Source organism: Emiliania huxleyi (genome assembly GCF_000372725.1).
Source record: "Emiliania huxleyi CCMP1516 unplaced genomic scaffold EMIHUscaffold_22, whole genome shotgun sequence".
Classification (NCBI taxonomy): domain Eukaryota; phylum Haptophyta; order Isochrysidales; family Noelaerhabdaceae; genus Emiliania; species Emiliania huxleyi.
In genome coordinates this window covers 816,007-839,157 of record NW_005200417.1, presented here as the reverse complement: position 1 = coordinate 839,157, position 23,151 = coordinate 816,007, and the positions used below count along the sequence as shown (strand labels likewise).

General features: G+C 64.4%; 4 protein-coding genes across 4 annotated transcripts; 2 read left to right on the top strand and 2 right to left on the bottom strand.

Annotated features, from left to right (window-relative positions):
- Positions 1–1,782: 1,782 nt before the first annotated feature.
- Positions 1,783–5,621, bottom strand: EMIHUDRAFT_463212 (hypothetical protein; the record flags this gene model as incomplete). Its single annotated transcript, XM_005780231.1, has 8 exons — positions 5,260–5,621; positions 4,861–5,127; positions 4,721–4,766; positions 4,601–4,650; positions 3,619–4,369; positions 2,842–3,278; positions 2,584–2,634; positions 1,783–2,028 (listed from the first exon to the last, which is right to left on the bottom strand). The coding sequence occupies exons 1-8, from the start codon at positions 5,470–5,472 to the stop codon at positions 1,783–1,785; spliced, it is 2,061 nt and encodes a 686-aa protein (XP_005780288.1). The 5' UTR covers positions 5,473–5,621.
- A 1,071-nt stretch (positions 5,622–6,692) lies between these two features.
- On the top strand, positions 6,693–8,855 carry EMIHUDRAFT_450113 (hypothetical protein; the record flags this gene model as incomplete). Its single annotated transcript, XM_005780230.1, has 4 exons — positions 6,693–7,380; positions 7,787–8,145; positions 8,380–8,666; positions 8,792–8,855. 4 exons carry the CDS (start codon positions 6,693–6,695, stop codon positions 8,853–8,855), a joined length of 1,398 nt encoding a protein of 465 aa, XP_005780287.1.
- Positions 8,856–10,682: 1,827 nt separating this feature from the next.
- EMIHUDRAFT_309973 (hypothetical protein) lies at positions 10,683–11,260 on the bottom strand (the record flags this gene model as incomplete). Its single annotated transcript, XM_005780229.1, has 2 exons — positions 10,683–10,841; positions 10,889–11,260. The coding sequence occupies 2 exons, from the start codon at positions 11,258–11,260 to the stop codon at positions 10,683–10,685; spliced, it is 531 nt and encodes a 176-aa protein (XP_005780286.1).
- A 1,955-nt stretch (positions 11,261–13,215) lies between these two features.
- Positions 13,216–17,267, top strand: EMIHUDRAFT_463210 (hypothetical protein; the record flags this gene model as incomplete). The annotated part of the gene is made up of 6 exons (XM_005780228.1): positions 13,216–13,987; positions 14,133–14,296; positions 14,562–14,661; positions 15,237–15,343; positions 16,619–16,990; positions 17,046–17,267. 6 exons carry the CDS (start codon positions 13,216–13,218, stop codon positions 17,265–17,267), a joined length of 1,737 nt encoding a protein of 578 aa, XP_005780285.1.
- Between the last annotated feature and the right edge of the window lie 5,884 nt (positions 17,268–23,151).

Sequence of the window (23,151 nt, the reverse complement as noted above, 5' to 3'; positions counted from 1 at the left end):
TCCCCGCCGCCTCCCCCGAGCGCCACCTTTCACCTCGGCGGCCGGTGTGCCCCCCCCCGCCTCCCCATCGCCTCTTCCCCCCCTACCGCCGCCTCCTTGGACCTTGCCATCCCCCCCGCCGCCGCCGCCTCCCCCGCCGCCTCCTCCCCCGCCCCCCTCTCTGTCACCGCCTCCGCCCTCGCCAACTCCTTCCACGCCGCCTCCCCTACCGCCTCCTCCCTCGCCCCCCCGGGCCCACTCTAACTCCGACCTCCACAGAGCAGATGCAGGTGTCTCCGAAACAAGTGGCTGACAATTTTCTCGGGTAGATGGGAGTACTAGAGGATAGGAGTGCAGGAATCGAGGGCAGGATGGAGGAGATGAGCATCACCCCTTCCCCGAACCCGCCGCAGCCACCCCCTCCGACGCAGCCGAGTCCGCGCCTGGACCAGCAGCTGTGAGGAAGTCTGTGCCCAAGCCAGTTGCTCGAATGCTGGCGGAACGTGGATTCCACTTGACTACTCGAGCAACCCGTACACATGCAAGATGAATGGACCCTGCAAGGACTCTGGGCAACAGTACTACCATCCCGGTGTTCCGGGGTATATGACAGGCTGCCCATGGGACGGAGGAGATTACGGGGTGAACATGGCGTACAACTGCGATAACTTTCAGGTGGTGCGCGAGAACTGTGCCAAGTCGTGCCGGCTCTGCGGCACAACGACCTGCAGCAACGACGCCATTGGCCAAGACCCGATCTTCGGCACGGTTAAGGCATGCTACTGCGTCGAATGACATGCCGGCCACAGACTCTGTTGCATGAAAGTGCGGTAAGGTTGGAGCAGAGCTCACCAAGCCCCCCGCCGCCGCTGCTGCCGCCGCCGCCGCCCGCGCCACCATAAGGCCGGGCCACCGACAGAAGAAGCATCCCCCCCCCCCCCCCTCCCGCCGGCTTGGTCGATGTAGTGTCGCCGGAAGCCGCGTGGGCCATGTGAGTGTCAGTTCCCTCCCCTCGGGTCGGATCCATTCGTCGCTGTGCATTAAAGCAAGGGCGCAACGGGTGTGATGGCGGCCCTTGCTCTGCAAAACTGCCTCGGAATATGTCTGTGGAGAGTTTAATTTCGTGTGACTGGACACCAACGCGGTATGGGTGGACGCTAGACCGCAAATGATGCCGCCGTGGCCCGTGCCCAGCGCGTCACACACACACACACACACACACACACACACACACACACACACACACACACACACACACACACACACACACACACACACACACACACACACACTCACACTCACACACACACAACGCGGCCAAAGGATATCCACCTCGAGAACCTCGAGAACACCCAGCGTCGTGCGAGAAAAGAAAACCGACGGGAAGGAGATAAATTCGCCGGGGCATCCGCGGGGAGTAGGCGAGGTTCTCGCGTGCGGCTTCACAGCAACAAACCGGTTGGAAAGGATGAAGGTCGTCCCTTGCCCGCTCTTCACCTCCATCTCGAGCTGCACGTTGAAGCGGCCGCTCTCGTTCCGGTCGCTGATTTTTCCATACGTGCCATTGAGCTCTGGCCGTGACAGTACAGTTGTAGTCAAAGACTTAGCCCCACCACCTCGTGTGTGTGGAGAAGTCTACCTTACCTTACCTTACCTTTTCCCGGGAGTGTGTCGCATGTCGTGATTCTTCGTTGTAAAAATTCTTTTCAGTTTTCTGATTCTCCCGACGGACGGTTGATTATGAGAGCCACTGTGTGAGAGGAAGAATATACAATACGCACGTACACTACAGCTACGACACTCTCAGTCCTCGACATCGTACACCGTCTGGAATAAATACTCGCGCCGGGCCCACGCCCATTCGCCCGGCGGACCACTGCCGCCGCCACCGCCGCCACCGCCGCCGCCACCGCCGCCGCCGAAATGCCACGGCGAAGCAGCCGCACCCGCGGCGGCGTCTGATCCCGATGGCAGTGCGGCGGCCAGCATCGCCTCGCACCGCCGCCTGTAGCTAGGCCGCCACCGCTCGGCCGGCCGCCCACCACGCGCCTGCAGGAAGGGTCCGAGAAGGCTCAGGGGGGGGACGGGGGCGGCGAGGCCGGCGCCGCTTCGCCGGAGGTCACACACACACACACACACACACACACACACACACACACACACACACACACACACACACACACACACACACACACACACACACACACACACACACACACACACACACACACACACACACACACACACACACACACACACACACACACACACACACACACACACACACACACACACACACACACACACACACACACACACACACACACACACACACACACACACCGCACGCACGCACACCGCCCACCCATGTACACAGGCCTTTCACTTTGAATGCCGTGGGGCTCCTGTCGTTTAGACGTGGAGTCGCGAGTCTTGCCCCCCCCCCCCGCCCCCTCCCTCTGCAGCGGGCGCCTCCCTACCTCGGCGCATCTCAGCGGATCTCAGCTACTCTCCGCCTCGCCATGCAGCACCAGATGCAGCAGCGCGTCCATCTGCCGCCGCCGCTCAAAATCGAAGCCGCCGCAGCCGCCCTCGCCGCCGCACCCCCACTTCGTCGTTGCGGCGGCCGCCAAGCGCCTCCAGTGCGCGGCGTGCCTGCAGGAAGCTTCCGAGAAGGCTCACGGAAAGCTCCCATCGCCCGCGAGGCGCCTCCAACGAGTGGCGTGCTCGCTGCGCGCTCGGCCGGAGGGGTACACGGGCAGGAAGCACCCGGCGGCAACGCCTACAAGACAGTTCCGAGCAAGTTGGTGGACAGTTCAAGGGTACAGCGGCAGGCAAGCATCCGGCGGCGCCCTCTCGCACCGCCTCGAGCAAGTAGGAGAGGGCGTCGGCGGCCAAGCCGCCGCCGGGGGCGAGCAGCCGCGGGAAGGCGACGACCCGCCCGGCGAGCGGCGTGAGCAGTCTCGCGAGCGTCGCTGCGGCGGACCGGTCGGCGTAGACGACGCTCACGGCGTTGTACGCGGCGGCTCGCTTGGCGTGGTCATACGAGAAGGAGCCTCCCCAGCAGCCGTCGCCCGCCGCTCCGGTGTCGGTGCTCGCGGGAGCTGCGCTAGCCGCGGCAGCCGCGCAACCGGATTGGGAGAGGGTGAGGTCAGGCTGGACATTCACCTCGATGACGCGGAACTCCCCTCCGCGGTCAGCGATCAGGTCGACTCCGAAGATGTGGTAGCACGAGGCGCACCCCAACGCGCCGCCACCGCCGGCCAGCCTCGAGCCACCAGACTGTCCCGTCCCCGCGCCTGCGCGCCTCTGCCGCATGCGCGCCTCATCCGACGGGGAGGCAACGGGGAGGTGCGGGTGAGCTCGTCTCTCGGTGGTCTCGCGTAGCCTTGTGTAGCCTCGGTTGTCTCGGGCAATCTCGGGCGATCTCGGGCGATCTCGACTAGATCTCGACTAGATCTCGACTAGATCTCGCCTCGTAGAAGCGTGAGAACTGCGGCTCCGCGGAGAGAAAGAGCGCGCCGACGACGCGCCGCATCGCGCCCAGCATGGAGGCGTGCCCGCGGAAGAGCGGCCCGCCTCCGCCTCCGCCGCCCTCTCCGCCGCCCCCTCCGCCTCCGCCTTCGCCCTCCCCACCACCTCGCTGGGCGCGCGCGCTAAAGTGGTCACCGAGCGCGGCGAAGGTGCCCGTGATGGGAGCGATGCCACGGTGCAGCGTTTCCTTCCCAACGTGCGTGTTGGTGAGGTACGCTGCGCGACCGGAGGAACCGTACGCGGCGGCGGCATAGCGCACGACGCCCTCCGTGAAGAGGTACAGCCGCATCGGCAGCGCCGACGTGCAGAGGACGTAGGTGCGCAAGTCCCACTTGCGGCCGTCGTGAAGCAGGGGCTCGGAGAGGTAGGGCGATACGACCGCACGGCCGGGAGGGAAGGAGCCGCCGTAGGAGAGCGCGACGGCCTCCCCGCGCATCGCTGCGAGCAGCTCCGATGCGTTTGCGATGGCAATGCCGTGCCCCACCGATCCGCGGGCTGGCTTGACGATCCACAACCCGCGCCGCCACGGGAACGCCTCTCTGCGCCGCCAGCCGGCCTGGGCTTGCCCCACGTCGACCCCACCGCCCAATGCATCGCCTGAATCTCCGCCTCCATTGCCACCATTGCCTCCTCCATTGCCTCCTCCCGCATCGCCTTGAGGCGCGTGCGGCTCGACACCTCCTCGCACCGCATCGCTCGACTGCACCGAACTGTCGACACCCCTTCGCAGCGCGTCGCGCAAGCGGCGTCGGTCCTCGGGCAGGCTCCAGCATGGAAAAGTGAAGCGCGACGTCTCCGCCGCCGACAGGCCCGAGGCGCGGAGGGTGGCGCAGAGGCCATCCTTGGCGGTGAGCACCTGCCGGACGACGTCGCATCACGGGGTGAGTTTGTGTGTCTGCTTTTCGCTCCAGCGTGCGTCGACCCCTGTCTAGCGTCCACCCAGACCGCACCACCTCTCTATCTACGTCGCGTACGCGCTCCACGACGATGGCTCGGGGTGCGGGTGGGATTTCCCTGCGGCTTCTTCTAGGCACGACCCAACGTAGAGGCCGTTGTGTAGCGCTGTCTTGGGCTACCACAAACGCACCTGCCGCGCGCCTGGCAGGCGGTTGATCTTGACCGACGGCTCGACGGCGCCTACAAGAAAGTTCCGAGTAGGTTCGTGGAAATCAGGGTGTAGCCATCTTGACCGACGGCTCGACGGCGCCAAAGATGCGGCGCGCCGCCTCGGACGGGTCCGTCGCGTTGGCGGCCTGCGGCGCGAACAAACCAGAGTCAGGGCGGGAGGGGGGTATCGAGCCGTGCCGGAGTACATGAGTGCGCATCCCCCGATCTAAGGCTGGCAGCCTCCGCGCCGCCCGCGGCGTCCGGATACCCCTTGAAGCAGTGGCTGGCGAGAACAGAGTGGCAGAGCACGGCCGCGACACTCTCTAGCCGCCTCGGCGCCGCCACAGGGCCGTAGTGCAGCCCAGACCCCGGCTCAGAGCGCAGCAGCAGTGGCGTCGGCAGGTGCATCGCCGCAAAGCCTCGAGAGGCAAAGGCGGCGCGGTAGACGTTGAAGTCGCGGCGCACCTTGAGGCCGACCACGACGACGCGTCGAGTCGAGTTCCAGACCTAGCGTCAGGAGCACCACCAACGTCGCGGCGCGAAGACGGTGCCGTGCGGTGTCTCCATCTATGGCTTACTGCCGTGTCCTCTCGAGAGCGAGCTGGATACGGAGCTGCTTCCGCATCTAGGGTTTCAGACCGCCGAATGCTCGAGCTCGAGCGCCCGGAGCGACGCCGCCACCGACCAGTCAGGACCCGCCAGCAGCCGCGACGGCGCTGGCTCGAATGCCGCCCGCGCCGGTGTCTCAATGCAGCGAAAGTCGCAAACCGGCTCGCAGCCCGTCACGGAGTCGGCGGGGCTGTGCCTGGGCAACGAGGTTGTGCCCGGCCCGCATGCCATGCACTTGGCCATGGGACAGCACGCCGGGGCGCATCGGTCCGGAAGCCTCGCCCAGGAGGCTGGCGCCTGGCGGGGTGGCGGTGCAGCGGAGAGCGGCTGGCGGAAGAGGCATACGACAGCGATAGCGGTGGCTATAATCACTGCCAGGCGCAAGAGCAGCGCCTCGCCCATCTGCGATGAAGCAAGTGTTAAAAAAAAACAATTCCGAGATCTCGAAGAATTTCTCGGGAGCAGAATTCTTAAACGACAAGCCTTGGCACGACAAGGGCGCGGACTGGCGCGGACTGGCACACACACCGGCTCACCACCGGAGCCGCCTAAGCGACTCCGTTAAGAACGGCAATGCACTCCATGCACAATGCCGCTCTCCCCGCACAGACGATGACAGACTCTACTCGCTCTCCACAGTAACCACACACCGTATTTATTCCAGACTGAACGGCCTCCTTCTCACCCTCAAGGCTGTGGGCACCACTCAGACCTCGAGCCTATCGCGCAGGCCCGTGCAGCCGTGGGGTGTTGCATAGGCGGGGAGTCTCCCCCGCTGGTCTCCTCCTTCCCATTTTTTCTTTTCTTTTGAGAGCAGGACGCCGGGTTTGTCTTGTATGTGCGTGTCGGGCCTGGGTGTGTGCGAGGGGCAGAAGCGAGAAGGGGCGGGGGCGTGCGGGGCAGAGGCCCATAACGTCGAGCGGCTTGTCGGGGTCCAGAGAGTTCGAGGCGGGCGGGAACGAGGAGGGGGGAATGGGGTCGGGGTAGAGTGTAGGGGTCACTCCCGGAAAGTGAGAAACGCCGGGCAGCGTGACGCACAACTGAACCCTCCCATACGTGTTGGGCTCCTCCTTCGCTGTCCCATCCCCTCGTCTCTTTCCCGCCTGGGCGGGGCAGCGGGCGGGCGCGCGGTGCGGCGCGGCGTGTGCGTGTGTGCGACTGCAACAAAGGACCGCTTGCAAGGGACCATTGGTTTGTACTATTAACAACGAAGGCGCTCTCAAAAAAAATAAAGAGGTGGCAAAACGACGCGCGGTCAAGGTGTAGAAGTTGTCGTGTCGCCGGGTGCTTCCACGAGCGCTCCGTCCATCCACCGTCTTGCCCCGCGGGCACAGGCCGGGCTTGCCGTCGCCGCGGCCCTAGGAGTGCCGCCGCTGCCGCGCCACACAGGACCTACGAGCCGCCTCGCTCTCTCGGGCCGGGCTGCATAGCCCCGCGCACACTGCCGCCGCGCCGCCGCCACGATGCCAAAGCTGGGAGAGTCGAGCCGGCGGGATCAGACTCTTCGCGCGTTCTGCCTGGTGCTGATCGTGGTACAGAACTCGTCGCTGATCCTCGTGACGAGCTACTCGCGCACGCTCCGGCCCGCGTACCTCCCGACCGTCGCCGTCTTTTACGCCGAGTGCCTAAAGTTCGCGGCGGCGGTGCTGCTGCTCGCGGCGGAGGAGAGCTCGCTGCGGAGAGCGGTGTCGCTGGTCGCCGCGCTGCCCTTCGAGCACGGCTCGACGACGCTCCTCTTCGCCGTCCCCGCCCTCTGCTACACCCTCCAGAACAACCTCTGGTACTATGCGCTGTCACACCTCGACCCCGTCACGGCGGCGGTCACCTCGCAGATGAAGGTCATCACGACGGCGGTCGCGACCGTGCTCATGCTTGACCGGCGGCTCAACCTGCCGCAGTGGGGCGCCCTGCTCGTTCTCACGCTCGGCCTAGTTGTGATGCAGCTGCAGGACAAGACCGGCGGAAACGGCAGCCAGGACCGCAACTCGCTCTCGGGCGCCGGGGCGATGCTGCTTGCGACGATGCTCTCGGCCTACTCGGGCGTCTTTCTGGAGAAGCTCTTCAAGTCGCTCCCGCTCACGCTCTGGCTGCAGTCCATACAGCTCTCGCTCTTCGCGCTGCCGACCGCCTGGGTCAGCCTGCCTCTTAGAAGTGCCTCTTAGAAGCGGACCCGTGTTCCTGCCTTCCAACCAGTGCTTTCGGCCGTCGGTATGGAGAGGACATGCACCTGTGTACTCCTGCTGCCTTCCGCTGCATGCTGTACTCACTGCGCGTCTCTCCCTCGTGCCACGAGTGCTCTACCTCCTCCCCGCCCTTCCCGCCCTCGCCTCGGCCCATCCCGTGGCACAGGCCACCATGGCTGTGTGTGACTGCAACTCACCCTCACCCTCACCCTCACCCTCACCCTCACCCTCACCCTCACCCTCACCCTCACCCTCACCCTCACCCTCACCCTCACCCTCACCCTCACCCTCACCCTCACCCTCACCCTCACCCTCACCCTCACCCTCACCCTAGGTCACCATGGTTGTGTACGACTACAGCCACCTCCGGCGAGGGAACCTGATGGTCGGGTTCAACATGGTCGTGTGGGTGGCGGTGGCACTCAACGCGCTCGGCGGCGTCGCCGTCTCGATGGCGCTCAAGTTTGCGGACAACATCCTCAAGACTTTCGCCGTCGGAATCTCGATTGTGCTCAACGCCGTGGCCTCGGCCCTCCTCTTCGACGTGCCGGTCACGGCGCGCGTCATCGTCGGTGTCAACATGGTCGTCCTCTCGACGCTGCTCTTCAACCTGGCGTCGCCCGGCAGTCCGCTCGCCGACCGCATCGCGAGAGCGTGCGGGAAGCGGACAGGGCGCGACCCAGGAGTGGCGCCGGTGCGAGCCATCGCGAGCGAAGGCACGGCGCTGCTCAAGGTGCCCGAGAGACGGGGAGAGACGGGGAGAGACGGGGAGAGACGGGGAGAGACGGGGAGAGACGGGGAGAGACGCGGGAGAGACGGGGGAGAGACGGGGGAGAGACGGGGAGAGAAGGCACACCGCTCAAGGGCCGCTCAAGGGAGCGTGTGCGGCGAGGGGGCGCTCTTGGGCCCGAGATGGGCTGAGACCACCCGAGACACGCCCGAGTCGTTGTGTTCGCATTTGATGCAGGTGACGTCCGGCGAGGAGTCCCTTTCGGACCCCGAGTCGCAGACGCCCTCGTCGATCCACTCCCTCGCCGCAAGCCGCGGCAGCCGCAGCCCGCGCACGCCCGCGCGCGCCGTGTCGGACCCGGCGCCGCAGCTGGGTAAATGGCGATCTGCGGAGGAGTCGCTAGGGGCAGGGTTCGAGGAGACGGGCGGGTGCGGTGTGGCGGCCGCTGGCACCGCGGCCACCGCCGAGCAGCAGACGTGGCTCCGCCGCGGTCCGAGCCCCAGTCACGACTCGCCGACCGGCGGGTCATGACGCCCGCAGTGACAGCTAACACACACACACCCACACACAGTGCAAACTGGCCAGCGCGCAGTCTCATCGCGCCTACCTATTCGTGCTCTCTTTGCACAGCGTCGCGGTTTTCCGCTAGGGCGTATAGCCTCTACGTGAACACCGTCCACGTTTCGACCAACGAAAAAGTCTATAACGGATAGCCCCATGTGTCCTTTTAAAAAGATTTTTGTCCTAACTAAAAGGACAGGTTCATGAAGGGCGCCACGCGCCCCCGCTCGCCGGCCCAGTCGTACCTCCCGCACTCCACTTGCCCTTCGCGACTTCCCCGTGCCCGGTGGTGCCGGGGGACGACAGTCGTGGCCTTGTTTTGGACGTTACGTGCCGCCGAAACTTGATCACCGATCACCGTCTGAATAAGTAAATTCTAGAAAACTCTCCAAAGGCCGGTGATCGGTGATCAGTGACCAGCCGGTGATCATGCAGCTAGTGGGTGGTGCCCCGGCCGACGTGAGCGTCATCAACCCGCCCGCAACTACCACCTGACGTACGCCGCACTCGGCCGCGGCGAGCTCTTGAATGAAGGCGTGCTGAGCCAGCTCACCGCCAAGCGAGCGCATCAAATGCCGCTCGCTACAACAATGGCACCCTCCCGCAGTACATGCCACGCATCTTCACCACCAACAGCCAGCTGACAGAGGAGGACCACATCCTTCCCCGAAGGCGCAACGCCAAGCAGCAGCAGTTGATCGCCGCTACCGCAAGATTGGTCCGCTGACAGAGCCGCTGCAGCGACTTTCGGATGCGACTAGCGGGGGGTGCGGCCCGAGGTTACTGCACGCCGGGCACCTCGACGAGTCGTACGCGACCACGGCACCCATGCACCACGTCGAGGCGCAACGTGTCTCCACGCGCTCGGTCTGCGCGGCACCGCTCGCCCTCTCCGCGAACGAGCGCTCGCTCGTTTCGCTCTCGGAGACGGCCGACGACCTCTCCGCCCTCGACCTGCCGCCCCTCTCGGCGTTCGCGTCGTCCGAGGTGCATTGAGTAGTCCGCCGCCCGGCCGAGGAGTGAGCCGTGGTGGAGGTCGCCTGCTTCTTCGCTTCCTCCTCCGCCCGCCCTCCGCGACCCGTAGTCTGCTGCTGCGGTTTGCTCCTCGACGCAAGCTTTCCCCGCACGCTGGGGAGGCATCGTAGAGACGTAGGCCCGCTTTGCTGCTGCCAGCTCCAGAGCCACTTGGAGCTGTCAGCCTGCACCTATTTATTGCCGATGGATCGCCGATTTGCCATGATTGAGTGACTGGTCGTGTGTTGCGGCGTGTTTGCTTGTGCGCACTCCCGGGGCGGGGCAGTCCTCGGTCGCGCACCGGCGGCGTGACGCGAAGCCGCGACCCGCCACTCGAGTTCCTTCGGTATCTACCTTTTCCCGCGCTCGTCTATTTGTGTGACAGTTGACTGCGAGCGCCGAGGCACCAGCGAGGGCGCGGAGAGCTACGGACTCTCGAGGATTGCCGCGAGCGCGAGGGCAGGCTGCGTGGACACGTCTCTCCTGTACGTGGACTCTCTCTCTGTACGTGTATGTTTTTTCAAAAAGAAAACTTCCGCAGCTTACTACCAGGGGAAAAGCTCGCTCTCAATGACGGCAATGATTCCCGCTTTACCCATCGAGGTGACTTCCGTTTTATTCATTACGCTGCCACGCCGTCGCGCGGGCCTCGGGGACGACAAGAAGTTTGAATGGCTTCAACTCCATCTCACGAGAGGCCATCTTTGCTGGCCTGCGTCGCTGGTACCCTCCGGGCTCATCCCCATGGTGGCGCTGTGGTACAAGGAAGGTGTCCCGCGCCGCCTCTTCCTCTTCAACGAGGAGGCCCGCGAGGCGGCGACGGCAACCGGTCTTCATGTCCCGGTCGTGGGGCATAGCTCGGGTGTAAACGGGGTCTGGGCCTCCGATTTTTTTTGGCGTTTTTTGCTCAAAATTGAGATATTTCTCATCAAATTCTCATCAAAATCGAGCTCGCTACGAGCTCTCTAACTGCACAGCATCTCCTCGTTGAGCCTAGCGGCGCCCGTATCGCCCACGTCCACATTCTTCTTCTTCTTCTTGCCCTTCTTGCTCTTGGCCCTTGCTGCACTTAGCCGCTCAACCTCCGCCAGCAGCAGCTCCTTGGCATGCCGCGCCGCCTCCATCTACTTTGCCTCCCACGCTGCCGCTTCCTCTAAAGCAGCGCCGCCACTGCGGGGCAACCAGTTTTCGCATTGTTTGAGCACGTGTCCTGCTTGGCGCGGCGCACAATCCGCGCGCGCCGAGTGAGGTGCGTGAGAGCAGAAGACTGACAGCAGGAGCTGCAGGAGCTGCGCAGGTCGGATGGGCGGTGACGCCGTCGAGCGACGGCGCAAAGGCCAATCGCTGCTGCTGCGCCAACGAGCGGCGACACGAGGCTGCTGGCAGCTGGCAGAGCGAATCGCGATTTGGCGGCTGCCGTCAGCCCGCCGACACCGACGGCCTGGCTGAGGTCAAACTCCTCCACACGTCGGACCAGCCATGCGTCGGCCACGGCGACGAGACGTCTGCGTGCAAACAGCCCACCACCCGGACGATTGAACATGCCAGCTGGGCTCTACCAGGGCTCTCGTGGCCCGTGGCGCGAACCCCAGGTAACAGGCGCGCATAAACTATTCACAGCCTGTTATTGAGAAGAAAATACCTCCTATTCACAGCTAATGAAAACTATTTAAACTCGCGGCTTCATCAAAGTGTGAGGTGTCTTCGTCCTCAGGACCATCAAGACAAGACAGCTCTATTCACACCCTATTTGGTTTGAAGACACTCGGGGATGCTTAAAGAAAGAAAGAAAACGGACGACCCAAGGGAGGGATGGGAGGACGGCACGCCGCCACCACACAGGGATTTTAAGGGGATGCTTGTTACCACCCAATGCCCCGACCGAATTCTTTTTCTCGCGATCATGTCTGCCCCGCTCGCGCCCACCACCGCTCCCCCGCCAGACACGCCGCCACCCACCCACTTCCTTGACCTCCCCACGGACCTCCTCGTGCGCGTCGTCTCTCGCTGCGACCCCGCCGACATCGCTCGTGTCGCGGCCGTCTCGCTGCTCTTCCACGCCTCGCTTGCGGTGGAGAGCATCCGCTTGCGGGCGCAAGAGCGCGGCTTCGAGCTGCCGGCGCAGCCAGAGGGCGAGAGCTGCGCCGTGCGGTGGCTGTGCGTTGCTGCGCTGCTGTGCGAGTCCAACCCGCCGGCGAGGGCGGCAGCAGGCGAGCGGCACAGCGTCTTCATCGATGGCGAGGGGCGGCTCTCGTCGTGCGGCTTTGCGCCGTCCTACTCTCCAGCCCTGCTCGGCCACGGCGAGGGCGTGACGCGGCTCAACGCGCCGACGCGCCTCCCTTCTCCGCTGGGCGGCGAGCGCGCCGTGAGCGTGTCGGCTGGAGCATACCACAGCCTCGCCCTCACCACCGACGGAGCCGTCTGGAGCTGGGGAAGTGGACGCCAAGGCCGCTTGGGCCACGGCGACGAGCAGGCCCAGCTGCTGCCGAAGAAGATCGAAGCCTTTGCTGGCCAGCGCGTTGCTGCCGCGTCGGCTGGAGACATGCACAGCCTCGCCCTCGCCGCTGACGGCAGCATGTGGAGCTGGGGCGGTGGAACCTTTGGCCGGCTGGGCCACGGCGACGAGCAGAACCAGCCGCTGCCCAAGAAGGTCGAGGCCTTTGCTGGCCAGCGCGTCGTCGCTGTGTCGGCGGGAGCCAACCACAGCCTCGCCATCACCGCCGACGGCGCCGTCTGGAGCTGGGGCGGTGGAGGCTCTGGCAAGCTGGGCCACGGCGACGAGCAGCGCCAGCTGCTCCCCAAGAAGATCGAGGCCTTTGCTGGCCAGCGCATTATCGCTGTGTCGGCTGGGCTGCACCACAGCCTCGCCATCACTGCCGACGGCGCCGTCTGGAGCTGGGGCTACGGTCTCTTCGGCCGATTGGGCCACGGCGACGAGCAGCAGCAGCTGCTGCCGAAGAAGGTCGAGACGCTGGAAGGGCGGCGCGTCGTCGCCGTGTCGGCGGGAAACGACCGCAGCATCGCCCTCACCGCCGACGGCGCCACCTTCACCTGGGGCATGGGTGAAAGCGGCATTCTAGGCCACGGAGAGGACCTTTCCAACCAGCTGCTGCCCAAGCAGGTCGAGGCGTGGGCGCCGGGGCAGTGATGAGAAGGCGAAAGGGTGCGAGGCTCTGTATTGCACTTGTTGCGAGACCCGGTTAAACGTAGTCCTATTTCTTTAGACGGTGAACGAGCTAGCGTGCGGGGACAGCGGCATTGTGCACGGTGCTAAGTGCATTGCCGTTCTTAACGGAGTCGCTTAGGCGGCTCCGGTGGTGTGCCGGTGACAGTACTAGCACACGCCAGTTCGCACCTGTGTCGAGCCTGTCTGCTGTGAGAGAGAGTTTTTTTTAAATTCTTTTTCCGGGCGTTTTAAATTCTTTTCATTGTAAAATTCTTTTCCTTGCCAGATGCCGCGATCGCTTCTCCACCGCGATCACTGGAGCCCGGGCAGGCATGATTCACCTATGGCTTGCCACGTCCGCCTTCTACTCCGCTGCCCCTCTCCCGGCCTGCCGGTCGCCTCGCATCCGCGTAGTCCGGCTCGACCACGGCGACATCGAGGTGCTCTCGTGGCGCGAGTTGCAGCGCGCTTGCGTCGCCGAGGGCCTGCCTGCGCGAGGCAAGGCGGTGGAGCTGAGAGAGCGGCTGCGGCAGGTGGAGGCGCTCCGCCGGGACAGCCGCACGATGCGCGACCGCGAGGAGCGGCGCGAGCGCGACCGCTTCGACGCCGCGGCCGGCGCCATCGAGGTGCTGCAGCAGGAGGCGAGGGCCGAGCAGGCGCAGCTCGCCGCGGAGCTGCGGCAGCTGGAGGAGGCTCCGGAGGAGGAGCCGCCGCCGCGGGCCGAGCTGCGCTCCGACGCCGCCGCGCGACGCTTTGAGGACCTCAAAGCGCGCGGCGAGGCTGAGGTGCGCAGGCGAGAGCAGCGGAGGAGGCTGTTGTCCGAAGGCGGTGCGCGGGTGTCTCAGGGCGCGGAACGGCGGCGGAGGCTCTCCGCGGGCACGGCGGCGAGGCCGGAGGAGGCGGGCGGGGTAGAGGAGGAGGCGGTCGGAGGGCGGGATCGCCTGCTGCCCGCCGAAGCGACGGAGGAGGAGGTGTCGGCGGCGCAGACTCTTTCTCCGGCGGTCGGCTCGGCGGGCGGCCTCGCCGACGGTACGACTGGCGGCGTCTATGCGAGCTGGCCGCGGCAGCGACACGTGCACGACCCGTCCCGCGATGTGCCCGCAGGTCTGCTTGCTACACGGCTATTGACACGCGCATGCCTGCTCCTTGCCACGCGCCATGACTGCTCCGTGCCACGTGCCGCCCTCTCTCTCTCTCTCTCTCTCTCTCTCTCTCTCTCTCTCTCTCCCTCTAGCCCTCCCTAGCGCAGGCGCACCAGGCGTGGTTAGCTGCTTGGTCAACGCCTCCAACTCGCTGCCGCGGTACTGTGAACAATACGAGTCCGTCTGGGCGGCAGCCGCCGCAAACTCTGCCGCACAGCCAAGCCCGCGGATGCTAAACACTCGCATCGCGAGCGCACCCAGCGCGCGCGAGGTGTGCCGCGAGATCACCCGAGATTCCCCGAGGCTCCCCGAGGCTCTCCGAGATCAGCCAGTGCGCGCGAGGTGCGCGCCGCCGCCGCACGAGGAGCGGACCCTTCCCCGACCCTTCTCGGACCCTTCTCGGACCCTTCTCGGACCCTTCCCCGACCCTTGTCGGAACCCTTCTCGGACCCTTCCCAGACCCTTCTCGGACCCTTCTCGGAACCTTGTCGGAACCTTCTCGGACCCTTCTCGGACCCTTCTCGGCGCGGTCGCAGGTGCTGCGGCTGCACGCGGAGTTTGGGTCGACCTTCAACGAGGAGGGCGTCGTGGCGTACTGCCACTCTCATGATCACTCTTCTTCTAACCACTTTGAATGTGACTCATGTTAAGGCGCGCGGCCGCTCGCACGCAGTGTTCACAGCTCCGTTCTGGCGGCCCAGGTTTCGTATTGTTGCAGGTGCACCTCTCCACGTCCTGGCGACGACTCAGCCGCCTCGCCACCGCCCCCGAGCGGCGCCCTCGCTCAGCGGGAGCCAGCGGCTTGCGAGGCGTCTTCTTCTCTCAGTCACAGCCTTCAATGACAATAGGCGCCTCTTACAGTGAGATATGGGGAGAGATGGGGGAGAGATGGGATACAGCTCTCTGTGACAGTAGGCGCCTCTTTCAGCGAGAGCCAGCTCTGCTCGCGCCGCTGCGGCTGCAGACCACGGGTTCGCTGCTGCTGCTGCGGCGGCGGTGGGGCGCGCGCGCGGTGGCGAGCACCGCCCACTCCCTCGCCTTGCTCAGCGATGCGATCGGAATGGTGGCTGCTATGAGGAGAGTTGCACACACACACACTGTAGGCGAGCACCGCCCACTCGCTCGCCAAGCTGAGTCTGCACGGCGAGTCGTGGGAGGAGCTGCGAACAGGGAGCTGTGAACAGGAGCTGTGAATAGGGAGCTGTGAATAGGCGAGTCGTGGGAGGAGCTGTGGCGCGGGATCACGCTCGCCATCCCGCCGCTGCTAAGCAGCTTCACGGCCCAGGCGCCCGCGCGAGCACCGCGTGGGCGCGACTTGGTTCATGGAATGAGAAGCGTCGCCACTGCACTTCCTTCCACGCTCAGGCGCTCGCAAACACCGCGTGGGCGTACTCGCGCACGGGGCGCGCCTCGCCGCCGCTGCTGCACGCGCTCGCTTCGGAGGCGACGCCGCGGCTGTCCGAGTTCAAGCCGCAGGAGCTCGCTTCGCTCGCTTGGTCCTTCACCGCGTGTTGCCGCTCCGCGTCCGCAGCCTCGTGGTGCTCGGACCGGCACCTCCCTTCCATGGCGGCGCTCTTCCGGGCGCTGTCCGAGGCTGCGCCGCCGCGGCTGGGCGAGTTCGCGCCGCAGGGCCTCGCCAACCTCGCGTGGGCGTACGCCGCGGGCGGGCAGCCCGCGCCGGCGCTCTTCCGCGCGATCGCCGCCGAGGCGACGCCACGGCTGGGAGGCTTCAAGCCGCAGGAGCTCGCCTCGCTCGCTTGGTCCTTCACCAAGGCAAATTGCCGCGAGCCCGAGTTGTTCGCCGCGCTGGCCGTCGGCGCGGCGGCGCGGCTGGGCGAGTTCACGCCGAAGGCGCGCGGGCGAGGCGACGTGGCGCACGTGGGGCGAGATTGCGCGAGATCACCTCAGATTGCGTCCGAGATCAGGCGCTCGGCGAGACCGCGTGGCTCAAAGGGCGCGTCTACGCGAAGCGGCTGGGCGAGTTCGCGCCGCAGGGCCTCGCCAACCTCGCGTGGGCGTACGCCGCGGGCGGGCAGCCCGCGCCGGCGCTCTTCGACGCGCTCGCCGCCGAGGCGACGCCACGGCTCGCCGAGTTCAAGCCGCAGGAGCTCGCCTCGCTCGCTTGGTCCTTTGCGACGGCCGGGCATGCGGCGGCCTCTCCAATCGGGCAACCGCCATGCGTCTGTGAGCGGCGTCACTTCACAGCTGCAGCTGTGAACAGGCGCCGGCGCTCTTCGACGGCCTCGCCTCGCGGCTGTCGGTGCTGGTCGGGGAGCTCTTCACAGCGCAGGGGCTGTCCAACACCGCGTGGGCGTTTGCAGCCGCCGGACGACCGTCCCCGGCGCTGTTTGCGCGACTCGCCGCCGAAGCGACGCCGCGGCTGTCCGAGTTCAAGCCGCAGGAGCTCGCCTCGCTCGCGTGGGCTTTCGCGACGGTCGGCCAGCCCGCGCCGGCTCTCTTTGACGGCCTTGCGGTGGTCGCGGCGCAGCGGCTGACTTTCTTTAAGCCGTTGGAGGTGCCTTTCCCCCCCGACCTCCCCCATATCTCCCCCATATCTCCCCCATATCTCTCCTCCATATCTCCCCCCATATAGGTTGCCAATGTCGCGTGGGCCTTTGCGGCGGCAGACCACCGCACCGCGCCGGCCCTCTTCGACGAGGGCTTCGGCCGGCACGTCGAGAGCTTGGGCGGCGGCTTCAACGACGGCTCGCTCGTCCAGCTGCACCAGTGGGCGTTGTGGCTGGAGCGTGAGTGCGGCCGGGCTGAGGGGCTTCCGAGCGAGCAGCTGCGCGCGCGGTTCCACGCCGCCTTTGCCAGCCGAGGCGGCCGCCCGTCGCGGCTACACAAGGAGGTGCTGAGCGCGCTCGCCTCGCTCCGGCTCGAGCCGGCGGAGCACCTGCAGACCGACGAGGGGTACACGCTCGACCTCGTCGTCGAGTGGCGGGGCGAGAAGGCTGCCGTCGTGGTCGACGCGCCGAGACCCCTCCGAGACACTTCCGAGACACTTCCTGTGCCTGTAGGTTGCCGTCATGGTCGACGCGCCGTGGCACTTTCACAACCGGCAGCCGACCGGCCATACGCTGCTTCGGCGGCGGCAGCTGCGCCACTTCGGCTGGCGCGTGCTGCCGCTGCCCCATTGGGAGTGGAGCACGCTCTACCACTCGGCCGTCGCCGACGACGCGCCGCCGCAGAGAAGGATGCAAACCTACCTGCTGTACGCGCTCGAGCAGCGCGTCATCTGAGAGATTCTCGCCGTGTCAAAACAGATCCTGCCGGCGGAGAAGTAATGAGTAATGTATGCGCAATGCGGCATAGAGGCCGGGCCTTTTTGTTTCTCTGTGAAAGGCGCGACAAACCCGAGAGAGATCGCAGATCCGCCAGAGCCCAGACGCCCCGTCGTCTGGCTCTGGGCAGGTTTTAAACTCTTTTTCGCCTTTCGTTGTGAAACTCTTTTTCTCGCACAGGGAAGTTTCGTGGTAAACTTCTTCTTTCTCGACTCCCAGGCTCCCACGCCGGGGCGGGGACGCGGCGGAGTGGGAGAGTCGTGTGACTGCTCCTGGTGTGTGTGTGTGTGTGTGTGTGTGTGTGTGTGTGTGTGTGTGTGTGTGTCTCACTCACACACTCACTCACACACTCACTGCTCCTGGGGGCGACGGCTTCTGAGGAAGCCGTCGCCCGCGCCTTTTCTGTCGCGTGATCGTGCTGTGCGAAGTTCTTTGTTGTAAAATCAGTGTCCCCTGCCTAAAAGAAAGAAAGAATCGCGGCCCGATGGGGAGGAACGGGGCGAGCCCCCTCCAACCCACCCGCGCTAGGTCTCGGGTTTGACGCATGGGGTCACTCCCGCGAAACCCGTGAACTAGCCGGGGCAGTCGGAGAAGGGGCAACTCCGTGCACTGACGGTCGGCCGTCAGAAAACACGCCTCCGTGGCTCGGGTTACACCAATCCTCGCTACCCAACGCGGCCAAAGGATATCCACCTCGAGAACCTCGAGAGAAAGAATCAACCATCGGTCCGACAAATTCTTTTTCTCGGCGTTCGCTTTCAAGGGTCAAAGTGCATCTCCCTGAAGAGCAGCGCACACACACATGAACATGATGCTGCTCGCGTGGGTGAGCACGCTCACGCTGTCTCTGTTGCCGAATCGAACTTCGCTTGCGTACGACGAGCAGGAGAAGACCGGAAGTGGAGCACTGCGGCAAGCGTTGCCCCATGCTGTTGTCGGCTGCAGCGACCGCTGGCGGCAAGATGGTAGGCAGCACGCTCCTGCCGCAAGCAAGATGAACAAGCGCTTTTGCCCCCGCGACGCGAGCTTTGGCTGCGGCGAGTCTGAGGCATGCTATGTTGAGACGGGTCCATCTCGCGGCGCAAGCTCCAAGCTCGCACAGTCGCATTACGTCATCAGTTCGGTTCGCGAACCATGTGACTGGCTGGTGAGCTTGTTCTTTTGGCGCCGGCCCGATCTGGCTGCTCAGAATATCACCGAAAGCAAGGCGCCGTTTGAATCATGGGTGCGCGCTGAAAAGGAATCAGCTGTGCTCTCAGGGTACGAGGCGGCGCATACCGTCAATAAAACGCTCGAGTTTCACGTCGACTGCTGGGTGTACGTGGGCAGTGATGGGGTCTTTGAGCGCTCGCTGCGCGGCTGCCTCCATGCCTTCGAGTCTCAGGGTGGGCGCGTGAACTGGGAGAGCCACCACCTTTCACCATACCTCAAGGAAGCGAAGGCAGCAGATCCGGCGTGCACCGTCGACAAGAACGCGCCTGGTGCTGGCCATTGCCATGCCCATAGCAAGTGTGCAAGCTTCTACGATGCTGCGCTCGCTAGCTTTGTCGAAGAGCGCGCACGGCCGCTCTACCGCACCTTTGGGTGGAAAGGCTGCTGCCTCGGTCGCTAGTAACCACATAACACGCAACCATCGTGCTGTGAAGGAAGGCCGAGGGGGGTGGGTTCCGAAACGCCAGTTTTGAGTCGCGTTGCAGATCCAATATTCGGCGCCTTTTGAACGTTGACAGTAATTTGTTTTTTTGGTTTGTGGACGGCGGCACCAAACGCAAAACCAAAATTCGCATCTCAATATCTACGGCTTTAGAGATATTAGGCTTTGCGTTTAGCTAGGGGGCCCACAGCGCCCCAAAATCCACCAGTGTGGGATTTCGCGCAATCGCTTGACTCTGAAAAGCTCGCTATGTACCTTTCTGAGCGCTGTGGTCGCCGCAGACTGGCTCCAACTTAGACGGCGGCATGGAGGCATGATGCCTCCATGCTGCCGTCAAGTCGAAATCGACATACAGCTCGATGGTTTGCCCGAAAAGGTACATAGCGGCGTTTTGGGCGACAACAGCGCTGCGACCGCGAAGTGGCGGTGGACATGCTCCCATGTTGCCGACGCGGCGCCGGAGTGGCAGGCGCTGCTCGCCGCGACCACGACGGCTACTCCGCTGCTCCGGGCCGACCCGTCCTACCCGACGGTGGCACTCTTCCACGTCTCGCTCACGCTGAGAAAAATTCTGAAACGGCGTGCAGCATAGTCGCCGACGAGTCGGTCCGCGTGCCTCCCCGTGTCGCGCATCGTTCTCACCCATCCATAAACTCACTTTGGCCTCACTAAAGCGATGCCTCAATCCTGAATCCTCAGATTTTAGATTAGGACGCTGTGGGCCCTCTAGTTTAGCTTTAGGGACGGCCCGCGCCCGCGCCGCGAGGCGCGAGGCCCGAGCCGGCGTCGCCCTAGGGGCGTCGCGGCCTCTTCCGCTTTCCGCCTGGCTCCCGGTCGCAACCTCTTTCCGCTTTTGGAGCTGGGCCCTCAGCACGAGCACGAGTCTGGCGCGAACACAATGCGCCTCGCTGGATACCTGGGTTGCTCACTTCACGTCTCCTCCTGATCGCTGGCGATCTGGGCGGACGCGGAGCGGCAAACACTCGCACCGGCACACGACGTGTCGCCACAAGCCAAGCAAGACGGCGAGAGAACGGGCAACGACGTATGCCGCGGCGGAGAAAGGCATGGACACAAGCAGTGCAACGGCATAATGGCCGCACAGATCCAGACGGCCGACTTCGTAACGGAGACTACAAAAAGGACACTACAAAAAAGCCCGGAACACAAACTCAAGCGGCTCACCTGCAGATTCGTAAAAAATGATCCTTCACCACCGTCATAGACGGCAGGCAGCTTGCCGCAGTCCGCCCAAGCGACTACGTCGCCTCCGACTTTGTCTCCCTCGCGGCGCAGCTGGGCAGGCCGTCGCACCCGCCTCGGCGCGAGCAGGCATTCCTGCTCGCCCTGCCTGACTTGGCGAAGCCACACTTGAAGGCGGTGGCGGCCACGGCGGGAAGGACGCTGTGAATGAATAGGCGTCCCCCGGTTGAGAACAAGTTTTTTTCGGTGAGACTTGTTCACACCGTCTGCCTTGCTCCTTTAGGTGCTTTTAATACGTTATGATTCGTTTGCTGATACTTGCGTCAGAGACTGCTTGAGTGGGCGCGGGTTTTCTTTTGTGTCGGCGTCTCCTCGCAGGATGCACGCTGCCCAGCGTCTTTGACGCTGGGCTGCACCGCGGTTGGATATATATACACATATTTGCCCGAGTTACGTCGTGGCCTTGGCTATGCGGTGCAATTCAGGAGGGGGCCTCGTGCGGTGCAGGACGGGGTCTTGCCGCGTATTCCTGCTTCTCGCCGCCCTTCTGCCGCTGGCGCGTTCAACTGTGTCGCCGAGCCGGCCCCACACGACCGCGCAAGCGCCACGGTGCTGGTGCTTTGACCTGTGCAGCGATACCACCGCGAATATCTACTGGGCTGCCTCACGCGGCGTGCACCTGCACGATGGATCCCCGTGGCTCGACTACTTCGCAGCGGTGTACTCTGATGCCGAGCTCCCGCGTCCCTTTCCGCTGCATCGGTTCAATTACTTCTACCACGGCGTTCGGTTGTGGCACGCGCTTTTTCCGGCCGTGCACAACCCCTTCCGGCCGTGCGACCTGCCAGCGCCAACAGAGCGGCCGGGAACGCCAGAGTGCACGCCGAGTGTGTGCGCCGCCTGGCGCGCGCCTCTCTCACAGCCCGGCCGGGGTGACGTGACGATTTCTTCCAAGGTGCAGGTCGCCACAGGCCTAATGGAGGGCATGACCATGCAAAAGCGTCTCGTCCACGGCATCCCTGGCTTCCACGGCCTACCGGCAACACGGATAGTGGATACCGGCCAGATGGAGCGCTGGCGGGCCTTGGGGCTGCCAATGGCGGACGGAGGTGGGGACGGCGGCGGCTGGGTGGAAGTGCACAGGACCAACGTTTACGACCGGGGAATGGTTGAAGCGGTGATTGAGGAAGGCAAGAGTTGGCCGGAGGGCCTTCGGCAGCAGCGATTCGACAGCTCCTTGAAGCGGTGGGACAATGAGACGAAAAGGAGACACGAGTTGAACTCAAACTGCTTCTTCTCCGCCGTTGTCGGCAGTGGTGTGTGGGTGCAAGTTGGAAGCGGCTACGGGTTCCAAGGGAAGGTGCCCGCCGTGTGGCACACACCACACGAGCCACACATATCTGGACGGGCGCGAGCCTCCAAGGGCAAAAATTGGAGCTACCTTGGCGGCGCTGCTCAAATCTCCACCCATCTCAACTTGCGCGGCGGCACGAGTCTTGACGTCATGCTGTCTGCACCGCCTTGCGCAAAGCGCAGGGTCGTGCTGGGCACCTGCCCGCCGGCCCAGCTGTTGCGCACTGGCTGGCGTGCACAGCGGCCTTGCGCTTGCACGGAAACTTGGGATTTCCTCAACTGTGCCGGTGGCCGCGCCCAATCCCAATCCTCGCCGCAAACGCAAAGGCTTGACGCAAAAGCTTCGCAGACACCGCCGCACGCGTGCAGAGCGGCCAACCTTCGTGGGCAGCAGCGGATAACTCACAGATTTGCAACGGGCCGCCCAAGCAGCGACTTGCAAGCGGCTGGCGTGGTGATGCGGGCCTTTGATGAAACGGTGAAGCCGACTACAGCCCAGCAGCAGCCGTGGGCAACCTTCACCCGAAGAAAGGGGGCGGAATGGCACATGAGTTCAGCGAGCATCGTCAACCACCGGCTGCCGTATTTGTTCTTGGGCGACGTCGGCCATGAGCAAAGTCCGGATCTCGCTTGGGAAGGCCACGCGGGATTCATCATCGCGCCTGAAGCGGCTCAGGCTTCCTTGGTCTGCATGTATCCCAAAGACGGGAGCTCCATGCAACTGCGTTGCTACGGACGGCACGATGCGTCTGGCCCCGATTCGTGCGTCCCCGGGTGCGTCAAACCCAAGAAGCGAGGGTGGTGCCCGCACGGGACCTCTGGAATTGCGCCGCACAGGAATTGCGCCACAGCGCCCACAGGCCTGCGCCATATGATGCAACTGCAGGAGGAGTACACAATGGCGTTTCTCAATGATTCCTCACATCGAGACTGTGCGCGAGGCTGCTGCGTGTACCCCAGATGCCAGCTCTATAACGAGCTTGTCCTCAACTCAACAGCTCTGCTCGAGCACTTGCCCGGTGCTGTCGAGGCGGTGTATTTCGTTGACGCAGGGTACGCCTCCAATGAAAGGCGACAAGCTTCGGGCGAAACAATGGCACGCGCCTGGCATCGCTCCCTCATTGCGCATCTTCAGCGGTCGAACGCCACAGATCCATGCCGGCCGCTCCTGAAAGTGGGCTTCGGGGAGGGGGAGCCTTTCCGTCTTGTCAGCCCGTACCGCGTGTCCACTCTTTAGTCGGCTTGTGCACGCACAGTTTCCGTTGTATGTGCACTCCTATATAAAGCGCTGGAAGCTGCGTGCACTGCCACCGGCGACTGGGACCACTGAAGTAGTGTTGAGTGTTGTCATCAACAGCTGTACGTACTTTAATGTTTAAAGCCGTACGCTACACCCTACACCGTCCGTAGACCGTACGGCTCTACGGGGGAAGGACCGTGAGTTGAGGAAATCGGAGGACGCGACCCACTTCGCCACAGACGGTCCCGCGCCTCGCCGCTATGAGTATGACGGGGACACACCCCGCACCGTCCGCTGTGTCCCCGTCTTTGTCCGGAGTGAAAAGTCCAACGCTCGTCGGTGACGGTGTCCTCCAACCTGCGCCATGCGACTCCCTCAAGGCCGGCCGAGCC